At 41.6% G+C, this 23,256-nt stretch overlaps 2 protein-coding genes across 7 annotated transcripts in view; one reads left to right on the plus strand and one right to left on the minus strand.

Annotated features, from left to right (window-relative positions):
• The first annotated feature begins 7,036 nt into the window (after positions 1–7,036).
• On the plus strand, positions 7,037–10,444 carry LOC128411368 (prolyl-tRNA synthetase associated domain-containing protein 1-like). Its single transcript, XM_053383674.1, has 2 exons — positions 7,037–7,516; positions 9,941–10,444. Exons 1-2 carry the CDS (start codon positions 7,418–7,420, stop codon positions 10,376–10,378), a joined length of 537 nt encoding a protein of 178 aa, XP_053239649.1. The 5' UTR covers positions 7,037–7,417; the 3' UTR covers positions 10,379–10,444.
• A 3,230-nt stretch (positions 10,445–13,674) lies between these two features.
• Positions 13,675–23,256, minus strand: part of CCDC88A (coiled-coil domain containing 88A) — a 77,931-nt gene continuing 68,349 nt past the window's right edge. For 3 of the 6 annotated variants that reach the window (XM_053383647.1, XM_053383646.1, XM_053383645.1), the window contains one exon: positions 19,987–22,068. In XM_053383647.1, coding sequence (XP_053239622.1) covers positions 21,046–22,068 — 1,023 coding nt within the window. In that variant the 3' untranslated portion in view covers positions 19,987–21,045. Of the gene's footprint in view, positions 16,850–19,986; positions 22,069–23,256 lie in introns of those variants that run through there. The other 3 variants (XM_053383650.1, XM_053383648.1, XM_053383649.1) reach the window with 2 other exon arrangements.

Consider the following 23,256-nt stretch of genomic DNA (forward strand, 5'->3'; position numbering starts at 1 on the left):
GTCGCATTACAATGTTAAAGCTGAAGCCACAAAATAAACCGTATAAAGTGTAAAGTTGGGGTCAGTCATGATTTTGAGTCGTCCCTGAGGGTTGCATTTGCCTCCCTCACTTAAAAGAGGCAGAAGTTCCACTGTATTCGGTGCTGCAAAATAAATGCAAATAAATAAATGCAACCCACTCCTTTGTTCAATGGTAAAGGTAAAGGGACCCCTGACCATTAGGTCCATTCGTGGCCGACTCTGGAGTTGCGGCACTCATCTCGCTTTATTGGCCGAGGGAGCCGGCGTACAGCTTCCAGGTCATGTGGCTAGCATGACTAAGCTGCTTATTGTGAACCAGAGCAGTGCATGGAAACACCATTTACCTTCCCACCAGAGCGGTACCTATTTATCTACTTGCACTTTGACGTGCTTTCAAACTGCTAGGTTGGCAGGAGCAGGAACCGAGCAACGGGAGCTCACCCCATCGCGGGGATTCAAACCGCCGACCTTCTGATCAGCAAGTCCTAGGCTCTGGTTTAACCCACAGCGCCACCCGCATCCCTTGCTTTGTTCAATGATACTTGCATCCAAATAAGCAGGGAGAATATTTGCAGCCTTATTTGCAGTGGCATATTGTAGCTTTAATCTGCCCTAATCTTGATAAATGGTGTTTGTTTTTAAGCAAAAGTAGAGTTTTTCCATTACTGGTTTCGGCAGAATTGAGTTGGCATTCCTACATGCACTTACCTCAATAGGATGAACTTCTGAGTGGACATGTATACTAGACTTGTGCTGTTAAACTAGGAAGAAGTTCTGTCTTCCATATGCTGGCGAGCGATTGGAATTTTTAGCAGCTGCAAGGATGGGCAGATTGTTAACAGCTGCAAATTTAACAATAAAAAGCATGGATGTAATATAGAAATTTACGGTGACAAAGATGAACCCCACCCCCACTTCCAGATTATGGCTGTGTGTGCTGTTTCTTAAGCAAAACTGGAAGACTGAAATAATATTACTTAGTTCCTCTTTTGATTCTCCATTTTACAGCCCATGTTTAATTCATTTTCCCTTTTTCTCCTTTGGGTAGTCAGACACATTCTTTTGGGGCGTTCAAACATTGTTTTAACATGCATTATCACATACAAAGTTTCTGAAGTATTCAAGCACAGCAAATTTGACATGACACCAGCTGCAATCCCCTTTGCACCTATTTGGATTCAGTGGCGCTTACTTTCGAGTAAATTTGCACAGGGGGTGCACTGATAGTCTAAGCTCTAATTTTCTTTCCTGCCAAGGCACTATAATTTGCAGCAATCCTCTGCTCCTTCCTCCCAGGCCCAATAAAAAAATCCGCCTTCTTCTCCTCAGGCTAAAGAGCACTTGCTTGCACTGTGTCATTTGGGATTATCCCTGGGGTTTCTCTGCATTGTTAATGTGAGGGGAGGGCAGAAGAAGATTAAGGGTTTTCAAAGGCTTTTAAAAGGACCACTGCTTCTGCCTAGAATTTCTTCTAATCTATGGGACTGATGTCATGTGTGTGCCAGGAAGAATTTCATTGAAAAGACCCAGCCATCTGTAATCTGACTGCAGTGGGGGGTTGCGGGGGTGAGAGGAAAACACAGGCAATCAGTGAGCACAGCAGACATATGTTGACTGCTGCCATGTCAGTGAAAGTGCTTTTGACAGGCGCTGTCTTTAACAGACAAACAGCATTTTGTAGAGTTTTCTTTGGAAAGGACATGTGAGACTCTGCAGATACGTTTCACATATCCAAGTTCAGGTTTATGCTTCCCTGTGCCGGTTGCTAATCATTTGGCAAAAGCGTCAGCCATGCCTTTCACAATGCATTGTACATGGGGTGGTTTGGGGGAATGACCCTGAAACTTCAATGGGTTCAAAGTACAGCGGCCAGATTATTGACTGGGATTGATCAGAACATACCTTGCCATATTTCCATTTTCTCCTTTCTTTTTACTAAACCCATAGTGAAAAATCACTTGGAAACTTATACTATTTTCTCCTCTGTTTTTATGTTGTTTTAATTCTGCTACAGTTTAATTACCTTTTAACTATAGTTTTTAATAAGTTTTTAAGGTAAAGTCAAAGGGACCCCTGACCATTAGGTCCAGTCGTGGCCGACTCTGGGGTTGCGGTGCTCATCTCGCTTTATTGGCCGAGGGAGCCGGCATACAGCTTCCAGGTCATGTGGCCAGCATGACTAAGCCGCTTCTGGCGAACCAGAGCAGCGCACAGAAACGCCGTTTACCTTCCCGCTGGAGTGGTACCTATTTATCTACTTGCACTTTGATGTGCTTTCAAACTGCCAGGTGGGCAGGAGCAGGGACAGAGGAACAGGAGCTCACCCCGTCGCGGGGATTCGAACCGCTGACCTTCTGATCGGCAAGTCCTAGGCTCTGTGGTTTAACCCACAGTGCCACCCACATCCTGTATTTTATCTCTGTTGTTTTAATTAACTTGAACTGTTTTGATGTCTCAAACTATGAAAAAGGCGGGATGTAAATAAATATAGTAATAACCTAGTGCCATGGGTTTTGTGATAGTAGTAAGTCCTTGGCTACAAAGGAGATTCCAACTTAACATCAGGAAGAACTTTCTGACAGTAAGGGCTGTTTGGCAGTGGAACAGTCTCCCTTGGGAGGTTGTGGACTTCCTTGGGGGTTTCCAATCAGAGGTTGGATGGCCATCTGTCATGGATGCTTTAGCTGAGATTCCTGGCATTGCAGGGGGTTGGACTATGAGATGATGATGATGATGATGATGATGATGATGATAATAATAAAAATAAAATTATTTATATCCCGCCCTCCCCAGCCGAGGATGGGCTCAGAGCAGCTAACAACAATAAAAGTAACACAGCATTCTAAAATCAATTCATTCTAAAATCAATTCAAAATCAAATTAATGGCAACCATTGGGCTAGAGTTCTGTGAGGATCACCAAAGGAGGGGGTCAGACTGTGCCTTGGCCAAAGGCCTGGTGGAACAGCTCTGTCTTGAAGGCCCTGCAGAAAGATGTCAAGTCCCGCAGGGCCCTAGTCTCTTGTAACAGAGCATTCCACCAGATTGGGGCCACAGCCGAAAAAGCCCTGGTTCTGGTTGAGGCCAGCCTAACCTCCCTGTGGCCTGGGACCTCCAGGATGTTTTTGTTTGAAGACCCTTGGGGTCCCTTCCAACTCTAAATTCTGTGATTCTATACAATTAGGGAAAATGCCCCAGTGTAACAGAAGGGAAGGGCGGGATGAGCTCTACTTGCCATTGCTGGAACTGCTTTTTGAGCTTAGGGAACCAGGCAGAGGGCCTTCTCGGTAGTGGCACCCGCCCTGTGGAACGCCCTCCCACCAGATGTCAAAGAGACAAATAACTACCAAACTTTTAGAAGACATCTGAAGACAGCCCTGTTTAGGGAAGCTTTTAATGTTTAATAGGTTATTGTATTTTAGTGTTTTGTTGGAAGCTGCCCAGAGTGGCTGGGGAAACCCAGCCAGATGGGTGGGTATAAATAATAAATAATAAATTATTATTATTACTTATTACTGGAATTTCCTTTTCTACACAACCATTAGAAAATCATTATGATTCTAGCAGCAGGGGTTTAGGCCAGATTACCACTGAGGTACAATGGTACCTCGGGTTAAGTACTTAATTCGTTCCAGAGGTCTGTTCTTAACCTGAAACTGTTCTTAACCTGAAGCACCACTTTAGCTAATGGGGCCTCCTGCTGCTGCCGCGCCGCCGGAGCACAATTTCTGTTCTCATCCTGAAGCAAAGTTCTTAACCCGAGGTACTATTTCTGGGTTAGCGGAGTCTGTAACCTGAAGCGTATGTAATCCAAGGTACCACTGTAGTTGATTAGACAAGTTCAAGGAGGTAAAGGCTACCAGTGGCTACTAGCCATGAGGACTATGTGCTGCCTCTACAATCAGAGGCTGTATGCTTCTGAATATCAGCTGCTGCAAACCACAGGTCCTGCTTGCAGGCTGACCATAGGCATTTGGTTTGCCACTGTGAGAACATGATGCTTGACTAGATGGGCCACTGGCCTGATCCAGCAGGACTCTTCTTATGTTCCAGCTCTACAATTCTATCAGATGATACTACGCCTGTTCTGTAGATACTGCCCAACAGTTGGCCAGTGAAACCTAAAGTTGGCAACCGCTGGAATAAGTGGATCATCTCAAAATGAAACTCAAACAATTTTATTTTAAAAATCATGACATGGCACAGAAGACCTTGATCTAATCACCAATATCAGAAGTTGTTTCTCAGCTTTAAAAAATTACCTTGTGGGCCCCACCCCTTTCATATTTTGGTAACCAGGCAGAAGCATTTTAACAGGATTAATATTACATCTCGCTTCAGTTGCAGGCAATATTGTTTAGATAATTGGTTTATTAAATAAAACACACCAAGAGCAGCTGTTTTCATTAAGCAGTTGAATTGCAATGCATTTCACACTCTGCAGTTCACCTATTACCAAATAAGTGTGAATGCACAATTAAAGCCATTCAATTTAATATCCATTTCCCCCAGAATTAATGCTAATTTATTCACTTTCCAGTTAATGTCTTGCATTAGAACAGATTGTTGTTCTTAACAGCTTAGCAAATCCCTCTTGGCATAGACTAGGAAAGGCTAGCTCACAGCATTCCAAGAGAATCTCAAAATGCTTAAGGCCCAATCCACTGGGTACTTCTCTCATTAAACGACATTGAATCAATAGCGCTAAACTACATATTAATTTAAGCAGGAATCTAATGAATATTAAGAGATGGAGCACGGCTCAGTGGCAGCACATTTTCTTTGCAAGCAGAAGGCCCCAGATACAATCCCTGGCTTCTACAGATACGGCTGGAAAAGAAGCCTTCCATGGAACCCTGGAGAGATGCTGCCAGTCGGTGGAGACAATACTGAGTTAGATGGACAAATGGTCTAACTTGGGAGAAGGCCGCTTCCTATGTTCTTATTACTTTTGCATATGAAATTACTCCTAGATTGTGCTCTTGTTTTGGGCAGGGAAATCACTTTGTAAGCAAAGGAGCATGCATTGCTCCAGTTTAGATCCAAATAGTTGTAGGTTTTTTTGTTTTTTTAATTAAAGATTTTCTTGTTTTACAGATGTGTGGTGTCTCTCGTCTGCCAACCTAGCAGTTCGAAAGCACGTCCAAGTGCAAGTAGATAAATAGGTACCACTCCGGCGGGAAGGTAAACGGCATTTCCGTGCGCTGCTCTGGGTCACCAGAAGTGGCTCAGTCGTGCTGGCCACATGACCAGCTGTACGCCGGCTCCCTCGGCCAATAAAGCGAGATGAGCACCGCAACCCCAGAGTCGGTCACGACTGGACCTAATGGTCAGGGGTCCCTTTACCTTTAGTGTCTCTCGTATTTTTTCCATGTAACATTTTTACAAATCAGTTTCATTTGTTGAGACATTGGGGGGGAGGGGGGAAGATGGGGGGGTCGGGTGGCGATGTTTCTATTTTGCTTAATGTATGTAGGGTTTGGCGTCAGCGTTGCTCGTGCTGTTCATTTGTGTTTCTTTGGTGGTGAGAGAGGTTGGGGTTGGCCTAGGGTGTGGCTGTTCATTTGTGGTTGGCTGTGGTGGTCCTTGTTTTTGTGTGTGAGTGGGGTGGGTGGGTGTTTTGGATCAGGGTAGCCATATTGATTTGTATGCTGTTGGTGGATTATTGTCATTGTCTTGTTGGGCTGGGTATGTGATAAAGGGGAGCCATACCGGGGTAAAGGCATCTTCTTCTGTTTGTCCCCGTGTCAGTTTCAGTTTATTGGTTAATTTTTCTAGTAGGGCTGTTTCCCATACTATTTTGTACCATTGGTCCATACTTACTCCTGACAGGTCTCTCCAGTGTCTGGTTATGGTGTTTCTGGCTGCTGAAAGTAGGTGGGTTATGAGTTCCCAAATAGTTGTAGTTGATGTTCATGTTAATCATGAATTTTGTTGGCATCCATCTGTCTACAGAGACAATGGAGTATGCCTCTGGGAGTGAACTCAAACCGCTGCCTTAGCAGCACTGAAGTGACCTCCCAGGAGGACAAGCCTGGGCAGTGTCTGTGGAAGTCCAAGACCCCGCTCTTGGCCTCGCTGATGTGGTCCAAAGGAAAGCAGAACAATGCGGTTGGCACCAGCTTGGCTGAAGGAGTTGCTGGAAGGAAGCGTACAAGGCGCTGTCCAACCATTTTACGGACTCCACTTGTGGGCAGTTTGCTCCTTAGCCTTTTCTTCTCCAGAATACAGTGGTACCTCAGGTTAAGTACTGTATTTTTTGCTCTATAAGACTCACTTTTTCCCTCCTAAAAAGTAAGGGGAAATGTGTGTGCGTCTTATGGAGCAAATGCAGGCTGTGCAGCTATCCCAGAAGCCAGAACAGCAAGAGGGATCGCTGCTTTCACTGTGCAGTGATCCCTCTTGCTGTTCTGGCTTCTGAGATTCAGAATAATTTTTTTTCTTGTTTTCCTCCTCCAAAAACTAGGTGCGTCTTGTGGTCTGGTGCGTCTTGTAGAGTGAAAAATACGGTACTTAATTCATTCCGGAGGTCCGTTCTTAAACTGAAACTGTTCTTAACCTGAAGCACCACTTTAGCTTAATGGGGTCTCCTACTGCCGCCGCACCGCTGGAGCATGATTTCTGTTCTCATCCTGAAGCAAAGTTCTTAACCCGAGGTACTTCTGGGTTAGCAGAGTCTGTAACCTGAAGTGTATGTGACCTGAAGCATACCTAGAACTTAATTCGTTCTGGAGGTCCGTTCTTAACCTGAAACTGTTCTTAACCTAAGGTACCACTTTAGTTAATGGGGCCTGCTGCTGCGCCTCCGCTGTGTTCTCACCCTGAAGCAAAGTTCTTAACCTGAGGTACTATTTCTGGGTGTCTGTAACCTGAAGCGTCTGTAACCTGAAGCGCCTGTAACCCGAGGTACCACTGTATATCTTGCAAGGCTGCAGAGCTTTAGGACCAGAGTTTTCCTTCTAGATGGGCTACCTTCCCAGGATGCGGAGCCTCATCTGCCCCACATACTATACATAAAGTAACTGCAATCCTATGCACGTTACTCTGAGATCTCAATGAGGATTACTCTCTAGCAATCGGTCTTAAAAGCCTGCAGCCAACGAGCTGCGGGTTGCAATTCCATGCGCGTTTACCGGAGAGGCAGCGCCCCTGCAATCAGCGGGGATTTGCTGCCGAGTAAACGCGAGTAGATTCGGAAATCGAACCCCGCACTTTCAGCTGCAGAGCGGATGAAAGCGAGCCGCAGAAGTGAAAGCGATCCCTCGTTTCTTTCTGGCTAGCGGAAGACTCTCCTTGGCTCGAGCGGAAAGGCGGCGCCTCCTCTCCCGCAGCGCGTCGCTCGATCAGCTGACGGTCCCGATCTCCAAAAGGCCCGAAGCTAGGGCGAAGGATCAGCCATGGCCGGGCAGCCGCAAGCGGAGGGGGCACTTCGGAAGGCGCTAGAGGATCACCTGCACGGCCTGGGCATCCAAGCGCTAGCCGTGGAGCACCCCGAGGTGAGGGGAGTGCGCAGATCGCGGGCGCACGTGGAGGAGGAAGAGGCAGGGAAGAGGAGCTGCCACGTGGCTGGCTCAGATTAGCAGCCCCCTGGTGCTTATGCGCCCTGGCCAAAGCGGGTGTTTGGAGGAGAGGCGTGGAGAAAATCGGTATAAAGTCCCCCCGCCCCCTGTTTCATAGCGCTAGGACGAGTGGGCACCCAAGGAGCTGAATGTTGGACGGTCCAGGGCAGATGAAAAAACAACTTCATGCAACGCATAGTTTTAACTATACAGAACTAACTCCCGCAGGGCCAGCAACCTGGATAGATTTAAGAAATTGGAGAAATCCAGGGAGGCGGCGGCTAACAGTGGCTGCTAACCAGGATACCTATGCCCTGCTTTCAAGATCAGAGGCAGAAATTCTTCTGAATAACCTTGGAAACCAAGGGCGGGGAGAGTGCTGTTGTTTCTCACATTTGGTTGGCCACTGAGAGCAGGATTCAGGACCTGATGGGACTTGGCCAGAACCAGCAGGCAATAATAATAATAATAATAATAATAATAGTAATAATAATACCCCACCCATCTGGCTGAGTTTCCCCAGCCACTCTGGGTGGTTCCCAATCGAGTGTTTAAAACAATACAGCATTAAATATTTAAAATTTCCCTAAATAGGGCTGCCTTCAGATGTCTTTTAAAGATATGACTACAGTCTGATGCAGATGCCCTGCTTGGAGCATTTTTCTTACAATACTCTCCAATTTCAAGTTTACAGCTCCAAAGCAATAAAACCAGTGTAGACACATTAGGATAGCAACAGTCTTATAATGACAATAAAAGAAACAGCTCTAAGTCATCATGGCCTTGGGAAAGAGAATGGCACTCTGGACACGCTCAGAGGGGCTTAATTTCTAATGTGACAGCTGCTATTATAAATTATTATTATTATTCTTTTAACAAGAACAAGCAAGGAATTCAGTACAGTAAAAGTTATTTTGTGTTTTGTTGGCAGGGGAGAAATAATGCAATTACAGTGGTGCCTCGCAAGACGAAATTAATTCGTTCCGCGAGTTTTGTCTTGCGATTTTTTTCGTCTTGCGAAGCACGGTGTCGGGAAAGTTTTGGAAAAGCTTCAAAAATCATCAAAGTCTTTAAAAACCTCAAAAAAGGCTACCACACCGCGTTCTATGAGTTGCTCCTCGAAGTCAAGTCGCAACTGTATTAACGGTGTTAAGAAAAAGGAAACAAACTTGCAATAGGTTTCCGTCTTGCGAAGCAAGCCCATAGGGAAAATCGTTTTGCGAAGCAGCTCAAAAAAAAAAAAAAAAAAAACCCTTTCGTCTAGCGAGTTTTTTGTCTTGCGAGGCATTCGTCTTGCGAGGTACCACTGTGTGTTACACTTACTGATGCAGTCCTACACATGTTCTACCCCAAAGTAAACTGCACTGAGTTCAATAGGGTTTACTCCCAGGCAAGTGTTTAGTGTTTAATATTAGTTAGGATCATAATAAGCCTGCTGGATCAGGCCTATGGTCTATCTAACCCGGCAATCCTGTTCTCACAAGGACCAACCAGGTTGAAGACAGGAGTGTGATAGGAAGTATTTTACTTATGTGAAAACTGCATTATAACACCTTTGGCATCACATGAGAAAAAAACCAAGCAACCCCATAGTCTGAGATAAAGAGTTAATAAAACAGGGCGATTTCTGTGCATTATCAAACGTGGGTCGAAGAAACGAGGAATCCTACTAGCCACTTGAGAACATTGATCACACTGCAACTACAGCGTTAGTTAGAACTAGTTACAGCTTCTAACATGAAACTGATATAAGGGGAAATTGGGTCGATTGCTCTGGAGCTCTTCACACACACCCTCCCCATCACTCTGATAAACCTGGGTGTGACTAGTTGCTGGACAGTGACCCACATGGAAAGCATCTTGATATAGTCCCTTCTCCTTGCTGAAAATGACCTCAAGCTCAGGCTCAGAAGGCATATTTCTGTATTTAAATTACAGTGGTACCTCAGGTTAAGAACTTAATTTGTTCTGGAGGTCCGTTCTTAACCTGAAACTGTTCTTAACCTGAGGTACCACTTTAGCTAATGGGGCCTCCCGCTGCTGCACAATTTCTGTTCTCATCCTGAAGCAAAGTTCTTAACCTGAGGTACTATTTCTGGGTTAGTGGAGTCTGTAACCTGAAGCGTCTGTAACCAGAGGTACCACTATAGTCAGTCTTGTTCTTGTAGAGGAAGCCTGTGGAAACATTCTGCTTGGGAGTTCTCCCGTATGCACTATGTTGAAATGAGCAAGATTTTTGCAGTCATTGCATTAGGGTTTGCACATGAGCCATTCTGTGAATTGTGGCTTATGTGTAATTTGAAAAACTCGGCCAGTGGATTGTGCAAGGAATAGCCAAACTATTTCAATGATCTCTTTTAGGTGTTCACAGTTGAAGAAATGATGCCTTACGTCCAGCATCTGAAAGGAGCACACAGCAAAAACCTTTTCCTTAAAGATAAGAAGAAAAAAGGATTCTGGCTGGTGACGGTCCTGCACAACAGGCAAATCAATTTAAATGACTTGGCAAAGAAACTAGGCGTCGGGAGCGGGAATCTTCGTTTTGCTGACGAAGCGGCCATGCTTGAGAAGCTGAAAGTTGGACAGGGGTGTGCAACGCCCCTAGCTCTTTTCTGTGACCAGGGAGATGTGAAGTTTGTGTTGGATTCTGGCTTTCTGGAAGGAGGCCACGACATGTTGTACTTTCACCCAATGACAAATGCAGCAACTATGGGACTACGTCCAGATGACTTTCTAAGATTCCTGAAGTCCACAGGACATGAGCCTACAGTTGTACATTTTGATGAAAGTGACAAGTAGCTTTGCACCACCATTTTATATGTAAAATCATGTCATGAAAATTTAAAGATGCTAGCTATCTGTTAATTTTATTTGTATCGTGTTTTTCAAAATTCTAGTAGTTTATCTTTAGTTGGGAAGATACTACCGGTTTCATGATGTATTTGATAATGGTCACATCCACACCACACTTTTAAAGTGCACTTATACAGTCATGTCTATCCCCCCCAAAGAATCTTGTGAACTGTAGTGTACCACTCTCAAAGCTATAATTGTCAGCACCCTTTGTTGTTCAGTCGTGTCCCCATGGACCAGAGCACGCCAGGCACTCCTGTCTTCCACTGCCTCCCGCAGTTTGGTCAGACTCATGTTTGTAGCTTCGAGAACACTGTCCAACCATCTCGTCCTCTGTTGTCCCCTTCTCCTTGTGCCCTCCATCTTTCCCAACATCAGGGTCTTTTCCAGGGGGTCTTCTCTTCTCATGAGGTGGCCAAAGTATTGGAGCCTCAGCTTCACGATCTGTCCTTCCAGTGAGCACTCAGGGCTGATTTCCTTCAGAATGGATAGGTTTGATCTTCTTGCAGTCCATGGGACTCTCAAGAGTCTCCTCCAGCACCATAATTCAAAAGCATCAATTCTTTGGCGATCAGCCTTCTTTATGGTCCAGCTCTCACTTCCAGCACCCTTAACAAGCCTTAAACACAGATCCCAGGATTCTTGGGAGGCAGAGTTTGGGCAGGTAAGCCATGGCTGTTAAAGTGGTAAAGGAGTGCTTCAAATTTGTGGTGTGATGTGACCAATGTTATTTCCAGCCACATCAGTCTATGTGAGTGGCTGTGATTCGGTGGTAAGACCACACGTTTGAAATATAGAATGTCTCTGATTCAGTACCTAAAATATCCACCCTGTGTGGCAACCAATACAATTTACGCAATTCCAAATACAACCACATTTGACTTAATCGTTTGCCGCTCAGGTACGATGGGTGGTGGCTATAAGCAACAAACATGATTTTATTACCATTTTCCAGATACAGAGTCCTTTAGTTCCAACTCTATACTCAGGAAGGACCAAATAAAAGCATCTTTGAAAAAGGCAAATAAAGAGAGAGGGAAAGTTGAGTTATTTGGCTTGGAATTTTAATAACATAATTAAGTAGTGTACAATGGCAAACATTACAAAACTCCTTAATAGGTATAAGAAAGGAAAACTACAGCTTTAAATAACAGCTTCTGTAAAACAGTGTTTAAACAGTTTGTGTCGCACCCAGGTGCTCCCTCCTTTTAAGGCAGTTCCATTCTTAACAATGCTTGAGCTACACACACATACACACATACACACAACAGTTCACACCATTGCTGGAGCTGCTCAGTCTCTCAGAACACAAAACATTTTAAGAAACAATGCATTCTGGAAAAGGCGATTGTAGCCTTGGCAACTGCAGCAGCAGAGCGGAAATTAAAACATTTCATTGTATTACAACACGTTTCCAGCTTCCACTTTCCAGCTGCTGGATATCGACTTGTGCAGTGAAAAAGCCCTTGCATTTAGCTTTAAAGGTGCTGGGATTTAAACAGATGGCGAAGTGACACATTAATTTCTGACACTGTCACAGACTTTATAAAGTTTTTTAAAAAGTTAATTATTTTTAGAAACAGGGTAGACGGCAATGAAAATTGAGATTAAGTGGGAGGACCATTTCAGTTTTCTTTCCGATTCATAAGTGGTGGAATCTAGAGAGATCAGGGAGCCAGGTTATACTCCTCAATGTGCTCTGGGAAGGGAAGCTAAAAATATACAGGGCTTTGGTTCTCCTGCATAAAATCCAGGCACTGTTTTCTGTTAAGCTGTTAGCAGAAAACCATCTGGCTTTATACAAAACAAATTACTAGGCTTGTTGAGATAGAGCTAGAGGAGCAAAATGCTTGCAGCTCATGAGCCTCTTCCTCTGCAAAATATCAATGAATTAAGTTTTGTTAAGGGAAGATTGTATTTCGGTCTTAAAACTTTGAATTATGCTATTAAAAACAAAAACAACCACCAACAAAACCTTACACATAGTGCTAACTCCAGCCTATTGCCAAAACAGGTAAATCATAAAAGGCATGATCTTGCATTCACTTTGCCTGTGCAAGTGTTGTGAAAATAAAGCAACGCTCTTGCGCAACTCCCTTTGACTTCAAGGGAGGCCTGCATGCACAAGAGAAGTTCCAGGTAGATGATAGTCAGTCTCTAGCTGATATAATTGCCTGTAGAAAGGTAGAGTGCATGTGAAACAAATCATTAAGCCAAAGCACACAGGAATATGAAACAAGTGCAAAGCTCAAAAAGGTGCAAATCTTAAGAAAATAGGTATGGTCAATCAGCGGGTTGGTAAATGCATGAAAAACACAATTGTTCCCGAAAGCTTGAGAGTCTAAACAAAGCAACAGAAGCTTAGGATCAGTTCATAAAAAAAAAAACAAGCTGATCTACAAAGCTAGCTAATCACCATCTCCATGTACACCCACATTTAGAAACATCGATGTTCCCAGATATTAAAATCATCCTTTTAAAAGATTCCGTATCTTCAGAGGGGAAGAGACTGGTGACACAAGACAGGGTGGCACAACCCGCTACTGAACAAAATTAATGATGCGTTTTATGTGATTTTCATATGCCTAGTATCCATCCTCTTCTGTTTTCCTCTTCAAGGGGAGTTTACCGTTCACTCATTTTATTTTAATTTTACTCTGACAAAATCAGAGTCAAGGATGCATGGTAATATCTGAAAGGCCATGGACTCAGAAATTACCAATTATGGCCACAATCCTACCATCCCATGCAGAGGGTAAGAAGTACATACAACTTTTAGGCTGAAGAGACTCTCCATACACACTAGCTGTATGCTGTCTGTAATTTATCATTATTTATTACAAGTATTTATAATATGCATCCCCCTCCAGGGTTGAAAGATGCACAGCCTGAACCAAAATGAAACCGTAAGATTAAAACCGCACAGAACAAAATAAAAAGCCTGGACATTAGATGCCCTGCTTAGTGTGTGTGTGTCTTCATCCAGTTACATGCTTGCTGTTCAGGAACGCACCTGACACAGCCATGGGGGGAATTCTGAATGTTTGCTGCTCTCAGGGCAGGACTGGAATGATGAGCTGCTCTGCCTATCTGGCCCCTGCTGTGTTTCATTTGCACCTGGCTGTTTCATTTGCCAGTGGGGGAGACAGAACCTATTCTTACATTACAAATAACATTAGTAATCATTTGCAAGAAGCCTGATGGCTGTAATAAACGTTTGCAAGGCTGTACAAAATGCTTTCTTTAAAAAAAATGTTTGATATTAACATAGGGAGCGCTGGTCCCAGCCCAACAGGAGTTTACTAGGTCGGTCTTCACAAACATAGCACCCTCCAGATGTTTTGGATTAAAACGCTCTATTGAATCATAGAATTGTAGAGCTGGAAGGGACCACGAGGGTCATCTAGTCCAACCCCCGCAAAGCAGGAAACTTTTGCCCAACATGGGGCTTGAACCCACAACCCTGAGATGAAGCAGACCCAGCCAGCAGCCATGTTGGCTGGGACTGATAGGAGTTGTAGACCAAAACATCTGGTGGGCCCCAGATTAGCAAGGGATGGGATTTTAGATATAGTACAACTCCTTGCAAATAGTTTGGCTGAGATGAAAATAAAGCGTGGTGAGGTTTAAGGATGCCCACGTGCATAAATATTAGCAAGGTTGAATGAACCCAATGAGGTTAAATGGTTAAAATGCGATATATTGTCATGGAAATATTAATACATTTAGTGACTCGTAAGAAAATAAACCTTTGAAATTTAATATAAACCAGGATAATTTCATGTACATTTCCCAGGATTAACCAAATCTATTTTCCTGTGCTCTTTGCAAGAGTTTTAAGACAAATGCATACAACAAATATTTTCAAAGTACCAACAGCATTAATAAATCTTAATTCATATACAATTATAAGGAACAAAAAGGTGGAAATATTAGTAAGAGCCTTAATAAAAGGAATGGCTTCAAAATGCTTCTCAGAACCTTGTTTACCTTCGTCTTCCCCCATAAAGCTTCCTCCTAAACCATAATAGGCTAACAAAATCACAAATTAAAAAACACAAGTAAAAGTACAAAATATTTAACTTAAAGACAGTTTTGTTCCAAAATTTGTATTTGTTGAAAACAGATTGTTTTATTGGACATAGAAAGTTCCAGGAATATTAATTCCATTGTTTCCCTGCCCCCACCCCACCCCAATTGTATTGTTTTGCAAAATAACTTGTTGCCTTGAAAACTCATGGAACAAATAAAATCATGTCGAGTGTGGATTAAAGTGTTTAGCTAAGTTTTCAGGTACCTAAACAATTTTTTTCTTGCTATTTGCACCAAAATAACCAGCAGTCTCATTTTACAAAGAGCAACATCATGCAAATTAAGCAAACCAATAAAATAAGCTTGAGGGGTTCATTTTTGTACCTGTATTTACAACAAATTCCACAATATACTACAGCCTTCTCCCCTTTCAGATTTACAGAACTAAATATTGCTAATTATTAGCAGAAGCAGTAAGCAGTTGATGACTGGGGTTCATAAAGGAATGAAGAAAAAAAAAAAGCAGTTGAGTTCCTGGAGCAAATCTTGAGGCCATACAACCCTTGGTCGTTAGAGAGGTTAAAGCTCTCCTTTATTCAGTAGATCTTAACAGTGCAATGTGCAATAAATTCCTTCTTTAAAAAAATTCAGCAGGAGACACCAGCACAGCTCCTTGATTCAAGGAAAGAAGATGCATATTTCTTGATTGTTCTTTTCATGTAGGCCTGTAAAAACCTTCAACTATTTTTAAAAACACAACATGATTCCTATAGCCGGATGCCTTGTTACTTCAGTAATAAAGGCTTCACACTGAGATACTGAAGGACACTTTTCTCTCTGTGTTCAAGTGAAAAGTAGAAAGAGAAGTAAACGTAAGAAAAGCTTAAAAAGATACAGAAGAGATATAAAAAAGTAAAGTGACTACAAGAACTAGGAGGACACAATAGAAATGGTTTAAGCAATGATAAAGAAGAAGGGAGATAGAATGCCAAGAGTAAAATACTATATAATGGCATCTGGGCACCACTGTTGTAACTGCAAGCCTATGCATGATTACCTAGAAACAAGTCCCATTATTTTCAATAGGACTTACTCCCATGTAAATGTGTATAGGATTGCAGCCTTTCAATTCCTGTAGCTATGCTTTTACATGCTTACTATTCAGGGCTGTGTATATGCTGGAAGTTTCAGTGATTGACAGAGAAGAAAGCACAAATGGTGCTACTTGGGGTAGAACTCAAGTTTCATAATACCATATTTTTTGCTCTATAAGACTCACTTTTTCCCTCCTAAAAAGTAAGGGGAAATGTGTGTGCGTCTTGTGGAGCTAATGCAGGCTGCACAGCTATCCCAGAAGCCAGAACAGCAAGAGGGATCGCTGCTTTCGCTGTGCAGTGATCCCTCTTGTTGTTCTGGCTTCTGAGATTCAGAATGTTTTTTTTTCTCTTGTTTTCCTCCTCCAAAAACTAGGTGCGTCTTATGGTCTGGTGCGTCTTATAGAGTGAAAAATACGGTAATTCATGGTTTTTTTTAAAGATAGGGTTTCAAGTCCTTAGGACTGCAAAGATATGCTTGAAAACAAGTTTTTCAGGAGCTGGAGGGGTGGGGGCTGAACAACATTCCCAATGTACACAAAGGGCCAGGGATACTTCTGTGCCCTCAACATAACTGAAATAAATCATGCAAAATAGTAAAAATGACAGTTAAATAAAATCAGAAGCACTGCGCTTAATTTATTTAATTCGCAGAATCCAGAACCACAAAACCTAAACTGTTTCTGGGTGTAATTTTTTTTAAAAAAATCTGTTTCTATAGAGTCTGCATGGCTCTGATCATATATCACATTCTAAAATGGGTATTACTGTAGCCTCAAAATGTATATGCTTGAGAAAATGACCAACTTATATGCAGTATAATACAGCTGGCTCTTTAGAGGCAGTTAACATAAAGGTTACACTGGCACAGGATTGCACAGGAGTCCCCAAATGAACAACGCAATGTCATTTTTTTGGATAGTGACTTGCTACTATACACTGTGATTTATTATTGGAGACATATATGAGAAAAGCAAGGTGGATTTAGAAGACTGGACACTCCTTGCCTGGGTAGATAAGTAAGTGTCACATGCTGGCTTAGCTTGAATACAGTAAGCAAGAGCCATTTAATGCAAGCGGTACTGACAACTGTTAATGCAAATTGCACTTGTTTTCATTTATAAATGTTAGTTTTTTACTCCTCTGTAAATGAAAGCAATCTCATTTACATGTTGGGCAGAAAACTCACCACTTGGCCCACATCTCATGTAGTGGGGGTAATAGAATTAGGAGCTTTGTTGCTCCCTAGACCTGCTTTTTGAATTTCTGTTTTCTGGTTTAGCTTCCACATCTGCAGAAGAAAAGCATTTTGTGTTACTTGTTCAGCAGGGGAGGAAATCACCCGATGTTGCAACATATACTGTTAGGTACTACTGACCAAAAGTTCACAAAAATGGAGAGGAACAAAAAGGGAAGGTAGGAACACAACTGGAGGCTCTACAACTGTATTCTGTCTAATAGACTGCAATAACAAGAACATTTATGGAACTGTGCAGCAAAACATGTGCATTTGATTTATGCATCCTACCAATAAAGTCTGCAAAGCAGCAAATTATCTTTGCATGCAATAAAATGGAACATGCAAAATCAAATTATCTGAAATTAGCTATTTGCTTAGAAAAGTAAGTCTTCAAGCAAGCAAGCCTTTCCTTGCAAGCAAAACAACTGTCCCAATGCACAGAACAATTAATCATGTGTCTCATGCTTCTCTTGGGATGCTGGACTTGTATTTAATTCTCTGACTTAGGGTCAATTCATGAATTTTTTTAAAAAAGTGTACTGAAAGGCCCATGTACAGAATCAACTATATAATTCCTTTGTCACTCATTCAATTCCAAACACACCTACTAGGAAGTAAGTCCCATCAAACAAAGTAGGTCCACTTATAAAAGAAGGATGTCACAGTTAAGTTAGGTGAGAAAGCACAATGCCAGTACAGTGGTGCCTCGCAAGACGAAATTAATTCGTTCCGCGATTTTTTTCGTCTTGCGATTTTTTTCGTCTTGCGAAGCACGGTTTCGGAAAAGTTTTGGAAAAGCTTCAAAAATCACCAAAGTCTTCAAAAACCTCAAAAAAGGCTACCACACCGCGTGCTATGAGTTGCTCCTCAAAGTCAAGCCGCAACTGTATTAACGGTTTTAAGAAAAAGGAAACAAACTTGCAAGACGTTTCCGTCTTGCGAAGCAAGCCCATAGGGAAAATCGTCTTGCGAAGCAACTCAAAAAACCAAAAACCCTTTCGTCTTGCGAGTTTTCCGTCTTGCGAGGCATTCGTCTTGCGAGGTACCACTGTATATAATTCCTTTGTCACTCATTCAATTCCAAACACACCTACTAGGAAGTAAGTCCCATCAAACAAAGTAGGTCCACTTATAAAAGGAGAATGATGTCACAGTTAAGTTAGGTGAGAAAGCACAATGCCAGTATCTGCTTCCTGGCCTGCAAGATCAGACTTGACCATCAGTAACACTATGGACAGAACAGTGTCGTATTGTCTGTGTGGGTTTTGGGACTTAAGACATCAGGTTGTGTTGCCAAAATAGCCTGTCCTCACAATGTTACTCAGAGCTGGGACGAGTGATTTTGACACACCTGTCTGGTGGAGTACTACCAAGGGAACCTTGCCAAGGCAGAGGTTTTGCCCAACACTAAAGGGTTGGGGATGACCTACTGCTACCCCAAAAAATCAGAAAAGTTGCCCTCTGCACTATAAGCATCTGCTTGGAAGCAGTGAAAGCACCCATAGAGGCATATAAACAAAACCACATCAAATGCAAAATTGAAGACAGAAAGAACAGCACTGAAGAAAAGAGCTGAATATAGAATTAAAGAAAAAACAGAAGGCAGGTTTAGTTCATACTTTCCTCAGGGGGGGAAAGGAAAACAAATTCTCACAGATACCAGTGCTGGAAGCAGTCAGGAAGGTACTGAGCGGAGAGGGGCCAAGCCCCTTGAATTCTACACCGTCAGGGCAATGGGCTGGTTTCTGACCAAAACATTTATCGGCTAGCCCTAACTGGTAGTGAATTTGCACTTACTGGCACAGACCCTATATGTGGGACTGCACAGAGAGCACAAAAGAAGCAGCAAGAAGTTATCAGCCAGCATTTACAGGACATTTTGTCAGTTGTGACAAGATTTTTTAGAAAAGTTATATCTGTGAAGGACTTTTTTTCCCTGACTCTTCCTCAAACATCACTGAATTCTTCATGTATCACAAATGTAAATAATTAAGACAAAATGGAATTAAAGTAGCTTGCATAAAATACAATACAGTTTAAAGGTGTAATTTAGTTATTTGCTCCTCTTGTCTTTTTAAGATGGGGACAAAAAAAGCGCAAGTCTTTTGGTCCCCGGGGGTGGCCAGATAGCTGAGAACTAAGTGAGTTCTTCCTGTAGCATTCTGATTTTGCTGCTCCTGGGAGTAAAGTAGCAATCTTCAGACTCTAAATAGGATGCCAATCAAAATTAGGAAAGGCATTTTTCATTTTCCCAGAAACTTATTTTTCCTAATGCAAGTTTTAAACACATCTCACTTATTATAATAATTTCTATTTTCCTAAAAACAAACAGTTGGATTTTGAAGATCCAAAGAACCATAAAACTAAGTTTTTTGCGTGCAAAGGGGCTTCGTGCTTATTTTCATGAACAACGGTCCACCACACCACATGGCAAATCACTACTGAAGGTAAGGGAACTCTCAGAGATGGATTGTGTGATGTGGCATGGGGGGGTGTTCCTGCTGTTCAAAGAAGAAGAAATTCCAAATAGTTGTGCCCAAGCTTAAAGCATGCTGAAAGTAGCCTATGCTTTTACCTGAAGGACCTGTGGATTCTTATTCACCGAACGATTTTGGAATTTAACCCACAATAACTCTTGGCTTTCAAACAAGCTCATGTTCCATTAGGGTTTATTGCAACTATGAAAACTGGTTTAGATGCACCTTGTTCTGGTCACAAGACTCTCAAGCAGTTCTGCAGTCCAAAATGTCTTTAAGCTTGTATTTCTTGAACAGTTAATCAATATAGGAAGTTGTCTTGCACAAAGCCAGTCCAATGATCCATATAGCTCATTGCTGCCTATAGTGATTAGCTGCAGCTCTTCAGGATTTCACATGGGAGTTGTTCCCCACCCTACCTGGAGAACCCAGAAGCTCCCTGACCCACAGGCTGTATTGCTTACTATTTTAGAAAATGAAGCATCTTGGGGAAGGGCAAAAAAGAAGGAAAAATAAAATAAAATCAGGGTTCTTTAAACCCAACTTTTTCTATGGCATGGAATTCTACTTTCTCAAAGAAAGCTGTCAACCCAAGACCTTGGACATGTCTAAAGCAGCATTTTGGACCATCAGGCCAATTTAAAAAAACATTTTGTGCATCATTTTCTAATTAACTATCACATCCCTGAACAGAAAATAAGAATACCGTAATACCAGTTTATTTTTTATTTTAATACACTGTAAAAATCCATTAAAAGCTATATAATAAAGATTCAGATAAAGCTCTATCGACAAGACAACACCATGACCATGTAAATACATCAAGCATGGGACGGGAAAAGCACATAAAAGGGAAAGATGAAGAGGGTCAACTTTTCCAATGAAACTACATTTAGTTATGTATCATTAAACAGAAAAGGCCCACTGTTTAGGCTTCCAAACCTTGATGTTTTATCAGCATGAACGGTACACATTCAGTGTGCAAACTATAGTCACTATTTTGAGAATGGCTCATTTATTACGTAGAATTTGTATACGTCCAAAGTAAAAAGCTAGAGGTGCAGAGGGGCCTCCTGCATTTTTTCACCAGCAAAACAGGGAAAGGACACTGATACAAAAAGGCCCCAATCCAGCTAAAGCTTGTCAAAGCTAAGATGTAATTTCAAACACACCTACTAGGAAGTAAGTCAAAAGTGGGGCTTACTTCCAAGTAAACATGAATATAACTGATCTGTAAGCCACTAGGCAATGAGACATGAGTCAGTTACAACCGAGTTGGTTCCATTAATTTTACATCAGTCACAACCAGCTTTAGTTGAATTGAGTCCAAAATGTATAATCTACATGATAATGTGGACTCTGAAAGGAAGAAAAACTGAATGTACTGTTGCTGAAAGTTACCTGTTTTTTTGTGCTGTTTCTGGCACAGCACCATGCAACTGGTTAGCATGCATCCAGTAATGTATAGAAAATAAAATATTTATAACAAATAGAAAATAAAATACAGTTAGCTTTTATTATTAAGGCTTTTAAAAGGCATGCAGAAATTATACAGTGCAGTTAATGTTTCATGCAAGCTTTGGCATGGTTACAATTGTACATTCACATGCTAAGGGGGTAAAGGTGAATTCTCCATCTCCATTTAGAGAAAAACTATGTACACCTAGTTACTATCATGGCTAGTAAATTTAAATATAGTCTAAATCTATTAACATTAACAAGAACATTCACAATGTGTAGCAGAGATTTACTTAATATTATATATGTTTATCATACACAACCATATTCATACCAAACAGTCTGAGTATCTTCAGAAACGGGTGATGGTATTTTACTATCACTAGCATTTGAATGGGTAAGTGGTGTAGATTCACCACTATTCTGATTCATCTCTACATTTCTGCCATCAGACGATTTCTGATTCTCAGAAGGTAGTTTGTGATCATTCTGGGGAGATTTCACAGATGAATCAAATGTCTTATCAGTTGTCTTTGATACAGGCAATTGGGGCAGTCCACTAACATTGCTGACTAATTCGGTGTTGAGTGCCAAAAATGGCCTGGACAAACGGACTGCAGACAACTTACCTATAATGCTTGTTGATGTGCCCATTTTCTCATTGTACACATTACTACAAGAAAATGTTTTAGTAATAAAATTTGTCTTGCCTGTTCTTGAACTCCTAAGCTTTTCTGATTTACATATAGAATTATCTAGTGTGGCTATCCTACCCAAGTCATTTTCTGACGAGGTAACTGAAGGAAAAGGGAGATAATGAAAAACAGAGGAGTGTTGTTGGGGATTGTACTCACTAGAAGCTGATGGGACGCTTCTGTCACCTGTAGGTGGAGTTGGATCAATTGATACTGGCTGCCTGGTGTCCTTAGACAAAAAATCATGGATGCTTGTCCTCCGAGTAGTTCCTTCTGCAGTCGAAATCACACTGCTTGCACGAGGTAAAGTCGCATAAGGATTACAATCTTTTGATTGTCGTTGTGATTGTACACTTTCTTTAACAGACCTGGCCCTTCCTTTAGTGCCTGCTGTAAGTGTTTTTGAAGAGTTTGCAAAGTTGGCATCTTCCATTCTACGCGAGCTGGGCCTTGTAAGGTGTCCTTGTTTAGCTGACTTTCCATCAGAGAACTCCATTGTGTTTTTCACACTCTGTGATCTGGCAATACCACCGCTGCCTGATGACTGCTTTCTTAATTTATCTCTTCCGACTAATTCAGCATTTTCAGAAAAAAATTTCATCACTTCATCCAAAAGATTATCTTGGCTTGAGGACTTGAGCTGCAAAAGATATCCAAATAAGTTAATTCATTATCTGCTACTTTGTTTCTTAATGTTTCTGCAAGAGAGTGTTTCATACTTTGACAGCACAAACATGCATAACCATGATGCAGTTCAAAATAATGGAAATCGTTGATACATATGGTATCACCCAGGTTTAGTAGTTTTATCAATATGCTACTAGACTAAGTTTACTTAATAATGGAAAAGCCACAATTTCTTTTTTCAATTTTAAATGCATAAACTTACTGAAAATAAACATTCCTACCTTGACATTTTGATTTCTGTGAATATTTCCATTTATTTTAACATTTACGCAAATATCACTTTTCCTCCAACATCAAAAGGCTAAACCAATGATGATCATTTCACTTTCAGATCTATCCCATAACTTTCTCACTGACTGATTAAAAAACTTCCTTAGCAATCTGAACATCATGTACAGGAGTGCCTAAGCCTGAAATCATTGTGTAGACTTCCGGATTTGGAACTCCCAGTTGGGAGTCCTTGGAAAAGATCCAAGATATAAGAAAAGAACAAGACCGCCTTTCCTTTTTAAGGCTCATTTAAGAACCAATCACCTAAAGACAAATACACCTTATTTCAGACGGATTGTGGCATTTGAGCAGTCGCCAGGCCAAAAGTTTATACTGTTATTAATAAATAGCTGAGAAAATGAGTGCGTCTGTTTCAAAACAGTGGAAAAGACAATAAATTAGTTGTATACCCATATTATCTATCTTTGAAAAAGCTATTTTATGTGAGACCGGACAGACAAGAATTAAATTATCCAATTTAAAAAATAAACACCAAAATCACATTATTATTTAAATTAAGTACATTATTTTATTCCACGGCTATTGTAATGCTTTAGAACTTGGCATCAGCATACAGCCACTTGTTTCCTTGACACAGAAATAGAATGTGCTGGAAGACACAGTTCAATCATGATGGGAAATACACACTGGAGATTTTGGGGTGGGTGGGTGAAAATGCTATAGTCAGATAGCTCTTCAATTAAGTCTTTATCTCCTCAGTGCAAAGTATGTGGTTAAGGCACAGTCCAAAGCATTTCACAAGCAATGCAGATTAAAGTCGAGATTAAAAGTGTAACTTTTGAGTTGTTTTGGCTATGGTGCTGTCTGAAGATAAATGTAATCTGACAAGGGTGTTGGAAAAATTCTTTAG

The sequence above is a fragment of the Podarcis raffonei genome, chromosome 3 (genome assembly GCF_027172205.1).
Source record: "Podarcis raffonei isolate rPodRaf1 chromosome 3, rPodRaf1.pri, whole genome shotgun sequence".
Lineage (NCBI taxonomy): Eukaryota > Metazoa > Chordata > Lepidosauria > Squamata > Lacertidae > Podarcis > Podarcis raffonei.

Excerpts from the sequence above, each read along its gene's own strand:
- LOC128411368 (XM_053383674.1), top strand. The coding sequence starts at position 7,418 with ATGGCCGGGCAGCCGCAAGCGGAGGGGGCACTTCGGAAGGCGCTAGAG. Across the intron at positions 7,517-9,940 it reads TAGCCGTGGAGCACCCCGAG|GTGTTCACAGTTGAAGAAAT; the intron begins GTGAGGGGAGTG and ends GATCTCTTTTAG.